This window comes from Mycteria americana, chromosome 3 (genome assembly GCF_035582795.1).
Source record: "Mycteria americana isolate JAX WOST 10 ecotype Jacksonville Zoo and Gardens chromosome 3, USCA_MyAme_1.0, whole genome shotgun sequence".
Classification (NCBI taxonomy): domain Eukaryota; kingdom Metazoa; phylum Chordata; class Aves; order Ciconiiformes; family Ciconiidae; genus Mycteria; species Mycteria americana.
Window position 1 is genome coordinate 105,549,268 of NC_134367.1, and position 17,323 is coordinate 105,566,590.

General features: G+C 37.2%; 1 protein-coding gene across 1 annotated transcript in view; it reads right to left on the reverse strand.

Annotated features, from left to right (window-relative positions):
• Positions 1 to 17,323, reverse strand: part of USH2A (usherin) — a 396,442-nt gene that overhangs the window by 295,347 nt on the left and 83,772 nt on the right. Inside the window, exons 15-19 of the mRNA XM_075496427.1 lie at positions 14,188 to 14,346; positions 9,371 to 9,865; positions 7,395 to 7,667; positions 5,737 to 5,894; positions 4,306 to 4,450 (exon numbers count right to left, since the gene is read on the reverse strand). Coding sequence (XP_075352542.1) covers positions 4,306 to 4,450; positions 5,737 to 5,894; positions 7,395 to 7,667; positions 9,371 to 9,865; positions 14,188 to 14,346 — 1,230 coding nt within the window. The remainder of the gene's footprint in view (positions 1 to 4,305; positions 4,451 to 5,736; positions 5,895 to 7,394; positions 7,668 to 9,370; positions 9,866 to 14,187; positions 14,347 to 17,323) is intronic.

Genomic DNA, 17,323 nt, shown 5'->3' on the forward strand with positions numbered 1-17,323 from the left:
ATTTTATGCAAACACATTGTCAAAAAATGACTTTTAAGGGACCAAGTCTTTCACTGGTACCAGCTAGTACAGTTCTATAGATTCCAAGGTACCAGCTCAGAATCCTACACCAGATAAAACCACAGAGCAAAAAAGCACTTCTGAAAATAAAAAAAAGAGCCTCAGACCTGGTAACAATAACAGGCTGAATGCCATTCTCAAAAATAAACAGGAATTTGAACTCAGCAGAACCTGGAGAAAGGAATAAAGTAAAATGTGGCTCTAGGTGTTAAAATGAAAAATGTGTAACTACTGTCCAGTATTGCTTTCGGTTGGATACATGCACTCCCACTTGATGATCTTGGGGTAGCAAAGATAAAAAAGAAGCTCAAATTGGATTTCAAAGTTTCGAACAAAGTATTAAAAATGAACTTTCCTCATCAGGCAAGGCTTTCAATAGCATGTGCACAATATTGCAGTGCATAAAGAGTATTTAAAATACCACATGGATTGTGGAATGCGCATCCTTAGTCTGATGTTTAAAACACTGATCGAAAAAGCATGAAACACTTCATAATTATTTGAGTCTTTAAAAGCCAACTATCTGTGTATTTGTATCCGAACATACCAAACTGAGGTTCTATTTCTGTCCAGTCACCTTCTTGTTGAGTAACAGACATGGGTTAATTCTCTTCTTCCATTACCTTGACATGCTTGCTTTGATCTTCCATCCCAATACTGCATTACCATGCAACATTGATCTTCCAACACTTCTTACCATTCTCAGAGCTGGTCATGCATCAGGCTCACCTGTGCAAGTTCTTTTATTTATCACACCTATTCTTCTTCCTGGTTTCATATGCATTTTTAACAGCTTCTACTCAGCTTTTTCATAAAATAACTAAATTCTTATTAATTCTGTTTGCTTCCTCACTCTCTCTCCTCACATTCTTCTGGCTCAGTTGTCTTTTTTTATTACCATTTACAAATATTGTGAGTGCACATATTGGTGAGGAGCAGATTTTTTGCCAGTCTGACAGGCGCAAGGACATACGGCTGATTTTAGTTTTCTTTCACTCTCCTCCTGCAAAGCTACTTATGAGCTATCCTCAGTACGGATGCCTATACTGAACCAGGTTAGAAGGGATCTACTTGTTATGTTTGCTTCTGGATTATTTTAACCAATTTTAAGTTATACTCCAAAAGACTTATTGAAACATCAGCAGACTGTTTCTGCTCCCTTACGTCTTACCCCTAAATTCTGCCCCTGACTGCAGAAGTTTCTCTTCTTTGTCTTTTAAATCCTCTCTGAAAACCTCTTACTTTTCTTCCTCAGCATTTTTGTTTCTAATGATTTCACGCCCTTGTTTCTGCCCTTGTTTTTATTTGCTGTGTTAAGCCATGTAAAAAAAAAAACACGTTGGCAGAGAAAAAGAATGATAGATGTTGAAGAGTATCTTTTTTTGTAGCTAGTCTTCAAATTAACCTAATGGATATGAGCAAAGCTTAAAAATTACTTGAGACTTCTAGTGGCAAATTTTAGGAGACACTGGCAATTCCAAAAGCAAGCCCTTTGCTAATATATATCAGTTGGACACGCCAAAATCACAGTCATGAAGGTACCCATTGATTTAAATGCTCCACGTAATAAATCAGTATACTCCACACATGGAAGGAGTAGAGATGGTTTTCCATTATCCTCCTCAGGATCAGAGGAGAAGAATTAGTCTAATTTAGTATAACCTCTAGCCCAACTTGGAACACAATTCAAAGTTCCTGGATTGTGTTACGATGCAAGGGGACCATCGTGCTGGAGCACATTTCAGTTGAGACTTCCTCCAAAAAGCTCCCTTTGCCAGGTCGTGGAGGGGGACTAGCATGCAGCCAGGGAGGCTGTCTCTGTGCCAGGGAGACACTCCTTCATGAAACAGAACTCCTCAAGAGTCCTAGAAAGGCAATTTTAATTTCATTTTGCACCGTTCAATGAGACAAAAGGATATTAATGGACTAAGTCTTGATCATCTATTTTTACAAATGACGGGGACTGGTTTCTTCTAACTTTGTTCCAAGTTTGAACTTGCTTTGATCTAAAAGTCATCACGTAAGTAGTATTTCTTTTAAATTTTCTTTGAAAACACAGTTTTACAGAACTTCACAAAATGGAACATGCACAAAAAAACGCAGGTTGGAGATTATTAAACAATTTTCTCCGGAAATGAAAATGCAAATGGTGGAAGATAAAATTGCATGCAACATTTAAGTGTTTTACTCTTTAGTTTGTCAAAATTTAAGACATTGCATTAACATGCTTTAAAACCATAAAAGGAACCCAATACAGGACACTGCTGTCAAGGTTTACAACAGTAAGCAGGAAAAGGCTACACTGCAAAACAGCTAATAAAGGGGGACATGTCTGTTATTTTATTTTGTATTCTCCTGTCTTCTCTAATGTGATAGGTCTCTAAGTATTAACACAACCAGGGAGGAAATAGTCATAAACAAGCTGTCAAGCATAACTAAGCTATTGTTTCTGAATCTTTTAAGAAATGTATAAAGACAAAGTTGGATCATTTGTAGTAATAAGGTATGCCATTTAGGCCATATTTGTTTCCATGGTTATCAGCACAGACTGGAACACTACTGCTTGCACAGCTGTGTGGTATGGGATAAAGTAATACTCATACAATTAGAAGGCTCTGTAGATGGCCAGCTTGAAACTTTAAGAGGTGGCAGTGTAAGGAAACAAAATAAATTTTGCAATCAGCAATTCAGCAAGAAAGAAGATTGACAGAACAATCTTTCTCCACTGAAACACAAAGACGATATGGTGAATCAAGGAATAAATCATCTATCTTCCACTTGAGAACAAATGGAAAGGCAATTAAATAAATAGACAGATGAAGAACAGAGGACAAAGTAGAGGTAATATCCCAACAGCTTAAATTCCACTTCACTTCATGTACATAAAGCTTCCTATTTACTGGCTCTGGGCAACTCCTTATTCCCCATCCGGAAGCTCCTATATCTATTCATTGATTGGCTCTGGGCAACTCCTTATTCCCTGTCTGGAAGCTCCTATATCTTTGTATTGATTACACAGAGGAGCTTTGATGGAATTCAGGCAACTCAAATATGGCCCAGGGAGCAGAGAAAAACATTCTGCACAGCAGAAATTTTCAAGTTTTTTCCTATGGGAGACCAAATTACATAAGAGAGGTAATTTCAAAGATGATCATCACAACATCCATATGACAACACCACTAATTGCTTAACCGAAAATGTTAATATTGTGAAAGTAATTAATGTGTTTTAAATTCCTGTACGAAAGGAAACCACAATGTTAAGTAGTCAGCTCTCTGCAGGTGACCACCACTGTGTCACATAGCATGGATTTTGAGCTTATGTTTATAGTGTAAAAGAGCTGTACTGACTACCTCGTTCCATGAATAAAGAGACTTATGAAGCTGATTTTCCTAACAATTTCTCTCTCAAAACCCTCTTGATCCTCTGATGTCTAAGAAGTGAGTTCATGCCAGTCTTTTCTTCAAAGTAAACACAGGCTTTCTCCATCTCTGTTCTGTACTGATGCTTACTTTCTCCTAAATTTGTACAAAGCTGGTACCTTTGAAGTCCCTGACATATGTGGTTGAAATTAACTCGAAGACTGAAAATGTATTAAGGCGCACAGGCACATATATGCAGTTTTTTAAGCATTGCTTCTGTGGGAAAGCGTGAGTATACATATCTATAAAGCAAAATCTCATAAATCTCAGGAGCTAAATAAACAAACATTTTCAAAAGAGCAGACCCAAAGCATGGATGTTGCTTCCAATTTAGACACACCAATACACTATGTACATATGTTAGAGTTTAATACAAAAACCATGCAACTCCTCATTCATGGGTTAAGTGAGGCATTGGCACAGCATGTGCATTTTACATGCCCTGTCATGCAAATATGACACACACACTAAAAAACCCCAACAACAAATTAACAACTTCTTAGCATCGTAAATGAATGAACGGGTTCGGCTACATTTATGTACAGTTACCATTTAAATAAACAGGAATAAAAATGCACATATCCATAACTTGCAATTGAGAGCGCAGTACACAAATCCTATTGCCATAATAGTGTACCTTAAACCTTCACTGAAAACATTTTGGTTTTAATCTGTCAAGATAAACAAATAATAATTAAGCAAGTCACTTTGTATTAATACAACACCTACTCCTGTCACTGTGCATCAAACTACGATCATCTTAACAGTATTCATTAGTAAACTGTGTGTCAGCTTTGCACTTTGATACAGATTGTTTCCTTACCAGCTGCCAAGGTTTGCCCCTTGCCTGGCTCACTGGTTACACAACCAATTTGATTGCAGAGAGTAACAGTAAAGTTGTACGTCCTGTAAGGTTTTAATCCCGTCGCTACATAGGATAGCTCATGAGCCTCAGCTATATGCAAAACCTGCAAAGCAGATCAGAACATGACAGTTAGTTAATAATATTTTCATTCCTATTAATTGATGACATATTCACTAATAAGAAACTTGTCTCTGCATTTGCAGATTCCTTCATTTAGATGTGGAAAAGCCTGCAAAGACCAACTGAGGGAGAGGATTATTTTGGAGAATCTGAACAAGCTAGGATTTAGGTGATAATACTTCCCATCATACTGTTTTATGAGGTAATAAGCCAGTTCCTGAGTGGATAAATGAGAAAACAAAGTTATTGCCTCATAAAACCGTGTGGTGGTGCAGTTATCACTACAAACAGTGCAGCTACCATCCAGATGACAAAGATGACACTATTAAGTGGTGAAATCTGACCACCATTGAATGAGTGGCATGATCAGCAGGCATTAGGAGGGAGGGAAATAACTAATACCTACAGATATTTGACTCTGCTTTACTTTAACATTACTTTAAGCTATCAGAGAGAGTGGAACTGAATAAACTGTTGTATTTTAGATAACTTCTTTATCAGATGTTTATTTAGATGAAAAATCTTGCAAGCCTGTGACAAGAAGCAATTTACATTTATGTATTGTTACAACAGCCCCAGGAGCAATAGTATCCCCACTCCATAGACAAATAAAGTGAGGCCCATCTGTGGTACCACTGAAAGACAAAATCAGCTCTGAAACAAGAAACACAATGTTCAGAGCACCAGCTCTCCTCCCACATTCTGATTACCCATCATGTTTCTCTGCTCATTCCTAAGCTTTTAGCCTACTACTACTGCCATTGTATTTGTTTGCCAAACCTAGTAACTCAAAAATTACATGGTATTTTAAAATCACATATTTAGACTTTATAAAGTTGGTTTTCTGCTGGTTTAGGTTTCCCCACTTCAAAGATTTGTCCATTACCCCGGAAGCCAGACAGGTACTTTCTTAATGAAAATGCAGATCCCTACAAAACAACACGGCTCTAAACATGTCAGAAAATATAGCAATAATACAGAATCAGAACATGCAAAGATCAAGGCAATTTAAATGTTGTTGCTCAATCTCATCCCTCCTACTTTTGAATCTCACCCACTACTGGACACAAGTTAGCTCAGGAATACAACTTAAAACCTGGAAGTAGTGTATAACATTACAGAACATTCAAACTGATAGGTGAAAAAGTTAGATCAAAGGATATACAGCAAATCAGGGAAACAATTCATCACAACGTCAAGGAGGACACCAGACTTTATCAATGTTATTATTACCAGTTAGGAAAAACTTAATGTAACTAACAATAATACCTGGGAAAATGGTGGCAAGAACCTTTGTTCCGTTATCAAACTGATGCTGTATCCCATCACTTCTCCTCTTGCTAAATTATCTTCAGGTTTTTCCCATGACACATTGAGGGAATATGGTGAAAGAGGGAATACTGATGGAGGTGGCATGAACACTGGGGCTAAAATCAAATTAATACAATAACATTCATAAAATAAGTGAGCAATGTGTGTAATGCGAGCTTTCTCACTGTATTTGTAAAACACCATTTCAGACAGGCTTTTCTTTTTCTTTTTTAACCTTATTTTCAAGTCTAACTGGAATTTTCAGACTGTTTTGATAGCACATAAAAAGTACCTCACCCATCATTCTCCTGTTTTCTACTCTGGCCATGAATGCCGAATAAAACTCTGCCTATGTCTTCAAAGAAATACTAATCAGCACTAAAGTCCTAACCCCCGTAGCAGGTAGGAAAGTACGTACAAATGAAAAAGTCTTGAAGAACAACTTCATGCAACCTGGGAAAAAACTGATAAAAGCAAAAAGTGTTCAGTACTTCAGCATCTTAAAAGCAATTTTGTTTGCTAAGCCAGTTTGAAATTAACATGTCTCTCACTTCTTACAAAACAGTTCCCCTGTCTTCCATAGTAAATCTGTAAAAGGATTGTTTGCACTGCAGTTAAATCCCCACCTGATTACTCTGTAATAATAGGATACCAACTCATAGCACTTCTGCTATGTACAAACAACCACTCTAATGGACCTCTTCCCAAATATAATTTAACACTTTTATAACATATACTATTTAAGAACAGATAACCACAAAGACTCATTTTGAAAGGGGAATTAGTTTAACCTGCTGTTTTGCAGGAGCAAATGACTGAGGACATGATTTTAAAGCTAACAGCAAACAAAAGCATCAGTGATGTAATGGAGATGTTTAATAGCAAAACATAGGCTCTATCAGCCTTAAAAACTTAGATTTCTAATGAAAGCATTGAAATAAATAGCTGTTATTTCAAATAATATGTCAAGTGGCAAGCCCTTTTGAAAATCGGAACAGAAGGGTCATAATAAGAGCCATTGTGAATTGGTTAAACTTCTGGAAAAAATGGTCCATATTACGACATTTGGCCTCCATAAAAGCATATGAAAAGTTTCAAGCACTATGCTCCTGAAAAGGTAACCCTCTCAAGTTCTTAAAAAAAAATTGCTTTCTAAATAATCAAAGCCTCAGTTCAGGAAAAGTCGTTTGAACCTCCTTTCTGAATATATGTACCTTCTTGGACAACATTCCTGACTCACACCAACTGTTAATACATTTGCGATAAAACCAATCTTTTTTCATGTTTTCTCCCTTTCAAGAACATATAAATAACAACTGGGAAAATATTGGAGAATTCAAACACTGCTTAGTAGATTCTGCAATCTTGCAGTTTTGAAATTTTGGTTTAATTGACAGGCATTGTTTTCTTCAACAATATGATTTTATGGTGAAGAAAATGTTTTTGCTTAACATGCTAAGTCCTGAAATAATCTGATCTATCTTTAATTAGTTAAACAATGAGAATTTGTCCCTATTTGAATCATCTCTAGACACATTTAAAAAAAAAAAAAAAGAATGCATTCTAATTTAGTTTTTCCTTTCATTTGTATCAAAAAAATTCAAACCAATACTTACCAGCCTCTCCTGTTCGTCCTGATATCCAGTCTGAAGGTATGCTACCTGCCATGTTTACTGCTAGCACATAAAATTCATACTCTGTGAATGGCTCCAGATCAGTGACTGTGGTACTGGTCTGCGGTGGAGCCAGGGCATTTTCATTAGGAGACTCCATAACTGGTTGAGGACTGAGCCATCCACTGCTTTGGAAAATACGAATTTCGGGAGGAAGAAAGTTCCCAGCCGGTTTTAATTTTTTTCTCATGTAAAGTTCATATCTTATAATTATGCCTAGAGAAAAAAGTGAGCCAAAAAAATTAGTGCATTTAGATGATTTCTAGGGTTCTACTAAAATACTAACACCAATATATTTAATGAGCTAACAACCAATCAATCAACATCATAGAAAATACAGCATAAGTTTTCCTCATTTCTGCTATTTTCATCCAAATGCTCACTTTGGCATTTCTTGCATTACACTGTTTATTTTCCCCTCCATGCAATTTTGGGATTTGAAAACAAACAGCTGGATTACAGTATGACTTCTTCTATCCTCACGGGAAGACGATATCCTGAAGTTCTGATCAAATGTTACTGGAAATTACTTCAGGCCTCTGATTTTCAAAGGGATATTTACTTTTTTTTTTTTTTACACAATGGGTAGGGAATTTTTGAGTGACAGCTTAATGCTAACCTTTTAGAACATACTACTGGATAGCAGATATGTGTCTGTCAATTTTCCATCAATGTAAACCTACTACATACGCAGAAAGGTCTCACCACTTTGGGGAAAAAAAAAAAACTTCAGTAATGTGGTATGAAGTGATACATGATCTAGGTTGCATCGTGGAAGCAGTTTAACTGTAGGAACAGAGTGTAAGAAAGCTGACTGGAGATTTCGCAAATGGAAAAGATGAGGGACATAGCAAAGCCAGGAGATAGTTAATTACCATATAATGTATATATTTGGGGCTGTATTCATGCACAGAACTGGAGAGGTGGCTTGGGAGAAAAAGCTTCTCTCTTTGTCTTGGAAAGACCAGGAAATCTGACCAGACATCAAAAGAAATATAAGAGCATCGCTTAAATCTGCCTGTGCTGGCAATTACATGCTTGTAATGGCTACGAAGTAAACTATGAAGAATATATGCTGCAGGTTGAGGGACAAGTACTGACAGCAAGTACCACGAACTGCCCCTCTAAATACATACAAGCATTGTGCGGGCACTCTTCCTGTCTAATCTGGTAATAGCTAGCAAATAAGATGTTCGAAGAGAAAGCTGAGCTCTCCATACGCATATGCCCATTTTGTGAACAGATCAAAATGCTTGTTTTCGCATGCACAAACATTTGTGCATGTAAGTGCAAGTTCACAAAGCTCCATTGCACATATATTAAAAGATAAAGTGTTTACCAGTAAACTCTGTGGCATCACAAAAGTATCCTACAACAGCTGCGTTCTCAGTTTCAAAAACCTAAAATATTATTACGGAAGTTAGACCAGCAACTCTTGGCAATCACCTAATCCCTAACAAAGTTATACTGGTAATAGAATTAGTTACTACACATGACGGATGGTTTTAAAAACAGACTTCTCTGTTAATTCTCAGATTTTTTTTCCATAACAGTTATCTGCTTATTTATTCTTTGTAAGGCAATATCACCACATCTGTCTGAACTAGGCGATCTGGCAAATTAGGAAAAAATTAATTTTACTGTAAATGTTTAATTATAAATGTAATTTTTGCTGCTGCAGATGCCACTAAGGGCTAAATCCTGGGCCAAACACATTCATTCAGTTGGAGTTCTGGACTCCAAAAGAATAAAACACAGACTCTGAGGATATGTTTAGTGGCAGACAGGCAAATTAAGACAATGCCTTATTTCATTTTCAGTTTGTGTCACATGGATAAGGATAATCTAACCAGTTTTGAGAAAATGCTGCTTTTTCTTTGCAAAATCTTTGACTTACAAAAGTAAATACAATGTCCTACCATTTGGTTTCTCAGGTGGTGACCATTCCACAGCCAGTTCTGTAGAGCTGATGGTTTCTACCATCGGTGGGTGTAGCACTTCTGGAGGAGCTTGTGCAGTAATTACTGTTACTGGCTGGCTCTTTAAGCAACCTCCACTAGTACAAGCTTGCACAGAAAAAACATACTTTGTAAATGGAATGAGATTCCAAATAATTGCTGAAGTTTTTAAGCCTTCATACTGACCACAAGGCTGAAGATCAACCAAGCTAGTACATGTCAAAATGTATTTCTCTATGGGCCCAGAGTCATTGGAGAGGCTTGTCCAGTAAAGTAGAACGGAGTGGTGACTAACAGGAAAGATGGGATTTAAATGCAAGCTTCCTGTAGGCATCCCAGATTTTGTTCTGTATGTCACTGAGGCACTTCTTGTAAAACCATGAACATTGCTGGCTTGGATGTAATAGGAATAAAAGGTATATGGAGATAACATGGTATCAGTGAAGGTCTGAACACCTAAAACAAACAGGTAAGAATAAAATTGTATCAGTGTAACACATTAAAAGTAATCTTAATTTGCGTACTTAAAGTCTTTCCAGCCCTAATCCAAGACATAAGATTTTTATGCCCATTTGCATCCTCCTCTTGAGATCATTATGAACACTGTAACTTCTCAACTTTTTTTTTTTTCCTAACAGGGAAAAAAACCCCTCCCCTTTTCCCTTTATTATCTTCTACTGCACATTGGCATCACATTTTTCCACCAAATTTCTCCTAGTTCCTGCTTTAATCATGAACAAGAGTAACACAATTATCTTCTTATTCCTCCTTTGCTTGGAAATAATTATTTCAAATGTAAATCGGCATCGATATTAGTGGATCTGATTTAGAAAAAAACCCAAACCATTCTGTAAATTTTCACACCTTTGTTTTTGATTCATTTCATAGCATAAGACCAAATATTTCACCTTTCTGTGCTTTCACTTCCTCACTTCTAAAATAGTGCTTAATAGTTCATTTGTAAAGCATTTGTTCTTGGATGAAAAGTGAAACAGAAGTGCAAATAATTATTAAAAAGGTATATCCAAAGCCTATATTTACCTTCCTCACCCCCTACTTTCCATTTCTCTAGATAGCTTTTTAGCAGCTTTTTAGCAGCCTTTTAGCAGCCATGACCATGAATAGCTCCTGGGTATATCCCAGAAGCAGTTACACATCTTAGTCATCACAGCACAATATGAATTTACGTACAACCATACCACCATACATTGTTTTGCCTTAAGAAATAGCGAACATTGAGTAATATATTACATGCCAGAGCACGGATAATCTTAAACTTTTTCAAAGCAAATGGAGAGGACACAGCTATTTCTAAGTCCTTTCTGTACGCCCGCACTGGCAAGTCAGCCCTGAGTACAACTTAAAGAAGAGAACCACAAAATTATGAGTATTGCTAGATATTCAACCCTTGAGATTGTAGTACAAAAGCAGCAGTGTCAGCCCAGTAATTGCTTACAGCGCTTCAACTACCTATAGCAATCACAAACTTATCACTGGAGTCCAGCACTAAGGAGACCAGGTAATCTCATCTTCATGCCTTTCAAACCCTGGTACTTCAGAGGCAAGGTTGCAGAACAGCCCTGCCAGCAGCCGCAATGGTTATTGTGACATCCTTGTGCATTAATAGTGAGCAGGCAAGTGATGCAGCAGATTTCAGTCTTGCTAGCAAGATTCAGCTGTTTCTTTTTCAACTTTTGGGTTAGCATGCAATTCGCAACTGCGGGTGCAAATACTTGAGTGTACTCTAGAATTGTTGAGCCCTTTCTGAGCTGCATGGACACACCTTCCCTGGCTGAAGCGTTTCTGGGTGCAAGAGTGGGGTACCAAAGCCAATTCAACAAGTGTTAGACAAGACTCTTGGACAGGCTGGCAAGAATCCTCAGAGCAGGAGCGTGGCAACCAGTTGCTGTGAAGGACACTGCCAAGTAGGTGCTTGCCATGTGTCCAGTTTCCAATTTTGTCTCCAAAGAATGGCCAGAGGCAGCGCAAGGCAGCGTGCTAGAAACTTGGGACAGCTGCACTTTAGGAGATTATAGGATCCCCACCCTATGGGCCTTCAACTCAAAAGAGCCACAAAGAAGAAAAAAAGCATGCAAGGAAAAAAAAAAAAAGAAAATAAGAAAGAAAAAAACCCAGCCAGACTGCTATCATCAGCAGCAAGTACCACAAATCCTCGTGAGGTGACAAAACAGGAGTACCCCCTGAACCTCCCACCCTCAGAACCCAACCCTGCTCTAGAACCATATGCTGACCTGGAACTCAATCTGGAACCATCAAGCAAGATAACACCTGCTCCAGATTCAACAAGCATGCTAGAACCTGCTCCAGAATGAAGCGGCCCTGAACCAACGAGCGAGCTGGAGTTAGACCATGGTCCTGAACCAACAAGTGAGCAAAACTATGATCCTGCTCCAGAACCAGCAAGCGAAGTGGAACCTGATCTAAAACACACAACCAAACTGGAACCCGATCTAGATGCAAGTGAGCTAGAATGTGACCTAGACCCAACAAGCGAGCTAGAACCTGCTCCAGAACCAACAAGCAAGCTAGAACATGAGCTAGAACCGCCTCCCTACCAAAACGCCAACTCTAGAATTCATACCTGCTCTAGAAACAACTGCACCAACACCTCCCTAGCTCCACAACCAATCAACCCCCAAAACCCAGCCTCTGGAATGAACCTGGACTCTAGGGCCAACCCAGACTCCAGGGCCGCAGGCCTAATGTTGACAGCAAGTACATTACTTTCCCCTGTTCAAGTACAGGGATTGAAAGAGGCAGATCACCCAGAATGCTGATATCGTCTGCCAGGAAAAGTAACCAGCACCATCTCCACATTACGAGAAAGTTAATTCAGTGTTGATGAACACTTGATCACCAGATGGTAACTTTATTTCAATAGGAATATAGGCTACATCAAATTGGATAAAGCCAAAAGGCAGACGATTCTACATTCCTCAGGTGAACAACTCCACCAGGTATTTAGCTACATTTATAAATAATGAGAACCAAAGTGATGTGGAGTGAGAATTGTAAGTAACTTTTGGGGTTTTTTTCACATTTTAAAGCAAGTATTTAATTTTATCCTCAAGAAAAGGATTGGTATCTCCTGAGCCTCCAGTTTCCCAGGGCAGTTAGAAAAACGTTGTTTTAATTGGGCATTCTGCAATACTATCAGCGAGATCACCAGGCCGATTTAGAAGATTATTCTTAATTTTCCTCGGGAAGTTCAATGTTTCTATAAAACTCTCATTTAGTCATAAGATAATGTTCATCCAGTTGCACTCTGGGGCATTTCATAAGCATTACAAATTCCACACTATACTGAGAAAAAAGTAACATTATCAAAAGTTCTGACAGCATTAACAACATATTCTTGATATTCAAACACCAGCAGATGATTTCACATCATTAATTAGGGGGATTGCAGAAAATGTCAAAAATGTCTTTTGAAACCAAATCTGTTTTTACAAAATAATGTTTTGTTAAATAGAAACATGCTAATGTCTCATTATACAGCCAAATACATTCAGAATTTTTCACTCTACGAAGTATGTAGGTACAGTCATGAAATAACATCCTCAACAATGCACTCAGTTTCAAGTGCATTACAGAGCACAAATTTATGACAACAAAGTATAATAGCTTTTCTTTTGACATTAATTCATATTTTTACTAAAGTTAGGCTTTTAAACTAAATCAAGGAATTGGAATATTTTCTATTAGCTCTCTACACTTTTTTTTGTAATGTTTCTTTCTCTCCTCTCAATCACTTAATCCCATGCTTACATGGGGTCGCATACCTTTCCTCATGGTATGTACTGCAAAGTGTCCAAATTCACAGCATAAGCCACAGAGTAATCAATCAACTGTAACACAGCAGCATGCACCAGAACATAAAAATGTTAGGTGCATTCCAAAGGATCTGTGCTTCCACTGAATAATAGCCTTTTTTTTTCTCCAGGGTACATGCCAATAATTAGAAAGACTCAACTTCTGCAAAATATTAATGCTGCATTGGTATGAAAATGCCGCAAACTAAAGAAGCTGCTAGAACAGAAGTCAAACCTTAGTGGCATTAAACCACACCCATCTTAAAAAAACACTTGCATGCCATATATACATAAAAACAGTATCCAAATCCATCTCCTTTTCTTTGATAAGAGGATCAATAGTAGCCCAAAATGGCCTTTCCAGCTAGGACAGAGTGTCGAATCCTTGAGGACTGCCTTCTGAGGATCCCTTCGCAAGCCTCAACATGAGAGAGGTGGTGCTGCTAAAGGCGAATCAGGAGCTACACTGATAGCTTAACAGAAGGTGCTAAAAGTTAGAGACCACAAAAAGCTTTCCTAATCTGTTAACAGTTTAAAACCGGGAGGATGAAAAAAGCAAGTTTAAGCACATTATGGTCTCTTCCATTCACCCTAATTCTTTCTCTGGGACTTTGTCTCTTTTAGATTTTGGAGCCTGTGTATATTTGCAGGCAATGCTTTTGGCGAGTCAATTAAAGTTTTTCAGATTAAAAACTAAAAAATTATCAGCCATTTTTGGTGACTCAGTTTGCCAGATTTTAGACTGGAGTATTCATTTCTTTCAAACAAAATTAATAACACAGAACAGTAACTCACTAAAGGAAAACAGAATAATATATGCAAAATCACAGCAAATGATAATGCCAGAAATGAGAAATAATTCAGAAAAATTGCACATATATATAGATATGTACACACACACATAAACACAAAAAACTTTAATGTCATCTTCATATAAATGCTTACTATAAGGGTAGTAGTCTTCGGCTGTATAAATTTCAGCCTCATCCCTATACAGCTGGTAAGTAAGCCTGTTAGAATTTGGAGAGTCAGGGGAACTCCACGAAAGACTGATAACAGAGGAACCGAGAACTTCTCCTGTAGGAGGAGGTTGCTGGAATGGAGCTAAAACATACACAAAAACAGAGGATGTAAAAATGAAGGTAATCAATAATCACACAAGTTTAAAAATGCAAAGAAACTGTTAAGTTTTCTTCAAAGAAAAACCATCAAGTAAACATACAGTCACTCAGGCAAGACATTAATGGACTAAACTGATCCATCCAAATGCTCTCCAATAAAGCTTTTTATCCAAGTACATGAACCAAATTTATACATTTACACAAATGACAAATAAACTTAATCCCCCTTTCTCCCCAAATTAAAGCAAGTACACCACAGTTTTCCAAACACTTTTTTTTTTTTTTTTTAATGTATTTCAAGACCTCTATAAAATGGGAAAATGTTTATCTGGTCACATTATTGAAGTCTATAGCTCAGTTAGAAATTATTTTTTCCAGAGGATTCATTCCATTTTAGCATAGGCCAGGCATAACTTCCTCTATTAGAATAGAAATGGAAAGTCCAACTAACTACAAATTTTACTGAAGTGTTACAATAAGCCTACGTAATTAAATGACAAAAAAAATGAAGGGGCAAATTTTGAAGGTTATTTAGGCAATTCACTTCCATTTGTTTCCAATGAAGTTTAAATCAATGAGAGCTAGGTGTCTAACATTTTAAGAAACCAGCTTGAGATTCTTATTTACCAAAATACTACTCTGCTATCACCTCCATTAACTTTGGAAAATGTGCTATTTAATTGCACTAGTATCAATAAAGAGAAAAACAAACCTGAAGTTCACAAGCCAAAAGTCTCACACTTTCAGAAAGAGCAAAGTCCCTCCTATGTCTCTTTTGTAATCCAACTGTATGATCATGGTCCTTTCTAAGATAATGGCTATTACTCAGAAATTGAACTTTATATGCATAGATAAGCACATGTACATATATACACACATGTGCACATAAACATACAGTTTTATGGTTGGACTCGACAATCTTAAAGGTCTTTTCCAACCTAAATGATTCTATGATTCTATATTTATGTTACTATTCAAGTCAGAGCATGAGTCCATATCCTGCTATGAGATCTCCAGCCAGCCTGTTATAGTAAGGAAAGCACTACTGTCTGACCCCCAGTATACCGTGCATTAGCACAGAACAAGACTGGTCTGTTTTGGCAGCTAGTACTTGCTATAGCTTGACTTAAAGGCAGACTGTGCCTTTCCCTACCCTCTTTACCAAGGCAGGGAAAACCCAGGAGAGCATGGATCTAGAGGAAAACATTTTGCTCCAGGAATGAGAGGAATGAGAATAGCTGAGGGCAGTACAGAAATCAGCATATGGAGTAAGCACCCAGGAGCTGGATCCAGAACCACCCAATAAGCTTTTCTCCCTTATATTAAGCATTATAGGAAAATATCAACATTAGAAACACATGGCTTTTCATTAATTTTTTCTCCTTCTGTTTAGAAACTATCATCATCTCCATTACATGGATATTTGCTCAATATTGTTAATTTGGTGAATTAACAATTCACCAAAAGTTAATTATCAAAATCTGTTCAGCCAAGCTAACAGGAGACAAGAAGCAAAGAGTGAAGCTGCAGACAGAAAGCAACATGAGGACCTCAAGCCACAAAAGTGATAGATGTAGAGACTTACGCCAATGTCAGTGGGTCACCTCACATTCGGGTTTTTAATAGAAATCTAAAACGTGAGTTGAAGCTCTTTATTTAGAGTAAGATAATGAAAAGCCCTGCTCCTACTGCAGTCTCTCAGTCAAGAAATAGCAGAAAATATTTCTAGAATTCATTGAACAGAACCCATAATCATCATCTCCCATTAGAAAGCATACGTTGTTTTGCTGCCAGTCCAGAGGTTTTGAGTTCAGCTGAGTTCGGAAGTGAATATATGCTAAAGTGTCTACAGGACTAAAGTTTGAGAATCAAAGGAAATAAGTGCTCCTAAATCCCTTTGGCATTTTGAAAGTTTCTCTCCATGTAATACATGCTTAAGACCTGAGCAATCATAGAAATTTACCGGCATAACCTTCATTCTCCATTCTCAGTCTCACACTATTGTGTATTGCTCCCACGTGTTTGCTGTTTTGCATTTTACATGTGTAAGCAAAGTACTGTATTTCAGATTTTTTATGGAGCATCTGAGATATTGTTGGGCAGAAAAATTGAAAAATAGGTCTTTTCCTTAACGAATGTTAGTTGGACAGTGACAGCAACTTATGTTTGCTTCCCTTGACAAAGACTTATAACCAGTAATGGTATGTGTCAACAAAAGACTGTTCTGCAATGAAAATAACCACAAATATCAAGCTAGGCAAAGCTCCATATCTGTGCAACAAGTTAAAATATTTTGGTATGAATAACCAAAAGACTGCAATTGCTATATCATTTATGTCCAGAAGAGGACTCCGCTTGTCATTTAGAATACTGCATCAAGTATTTTTTCTAACTAAAATCTATGATATTATTTATCTATGTCATCTTATTATTAATCAATTTTATAGTTGAATTGCCATTGACCTTTATCCAATGTATATCCCAACATAAATAAGTAGGTTGGTTTATGTTTGTAAAGCACTTTGAAGATGAACAGCATCATAAAAGTGCCATGTATTATTATTATTGTACATTCAGTTGAAACATCTTACATTTTTTAAAGAAACAACAAGCCAATCAACGATCTGCACAATGAATAGATACTATGCCTTCTACAGAAGAGTATGGGGAAAAAACTAAACAAAACTCTATCTAAGCACTTCCAAACTTGGAGAAAAAGAATTCTCCTTGGAAACAAGTCAGTCTCTTCGTTCTATCCCATTTATAGCTCTGTGCATTCTGCAATGCATATTATTTGAAATTTAAACTGATTTACAATGAAATATAGACTGGAATCAAAGTCAGAGCTGTCTGTCCTTGTAAACGAACTCTTTTCACATGTACATCTCTGCTTCCAAATCTACAGCGTGGGCATGTCACAATGATGAATGTCATATAAAAACTTATGCAAAAAATACAAA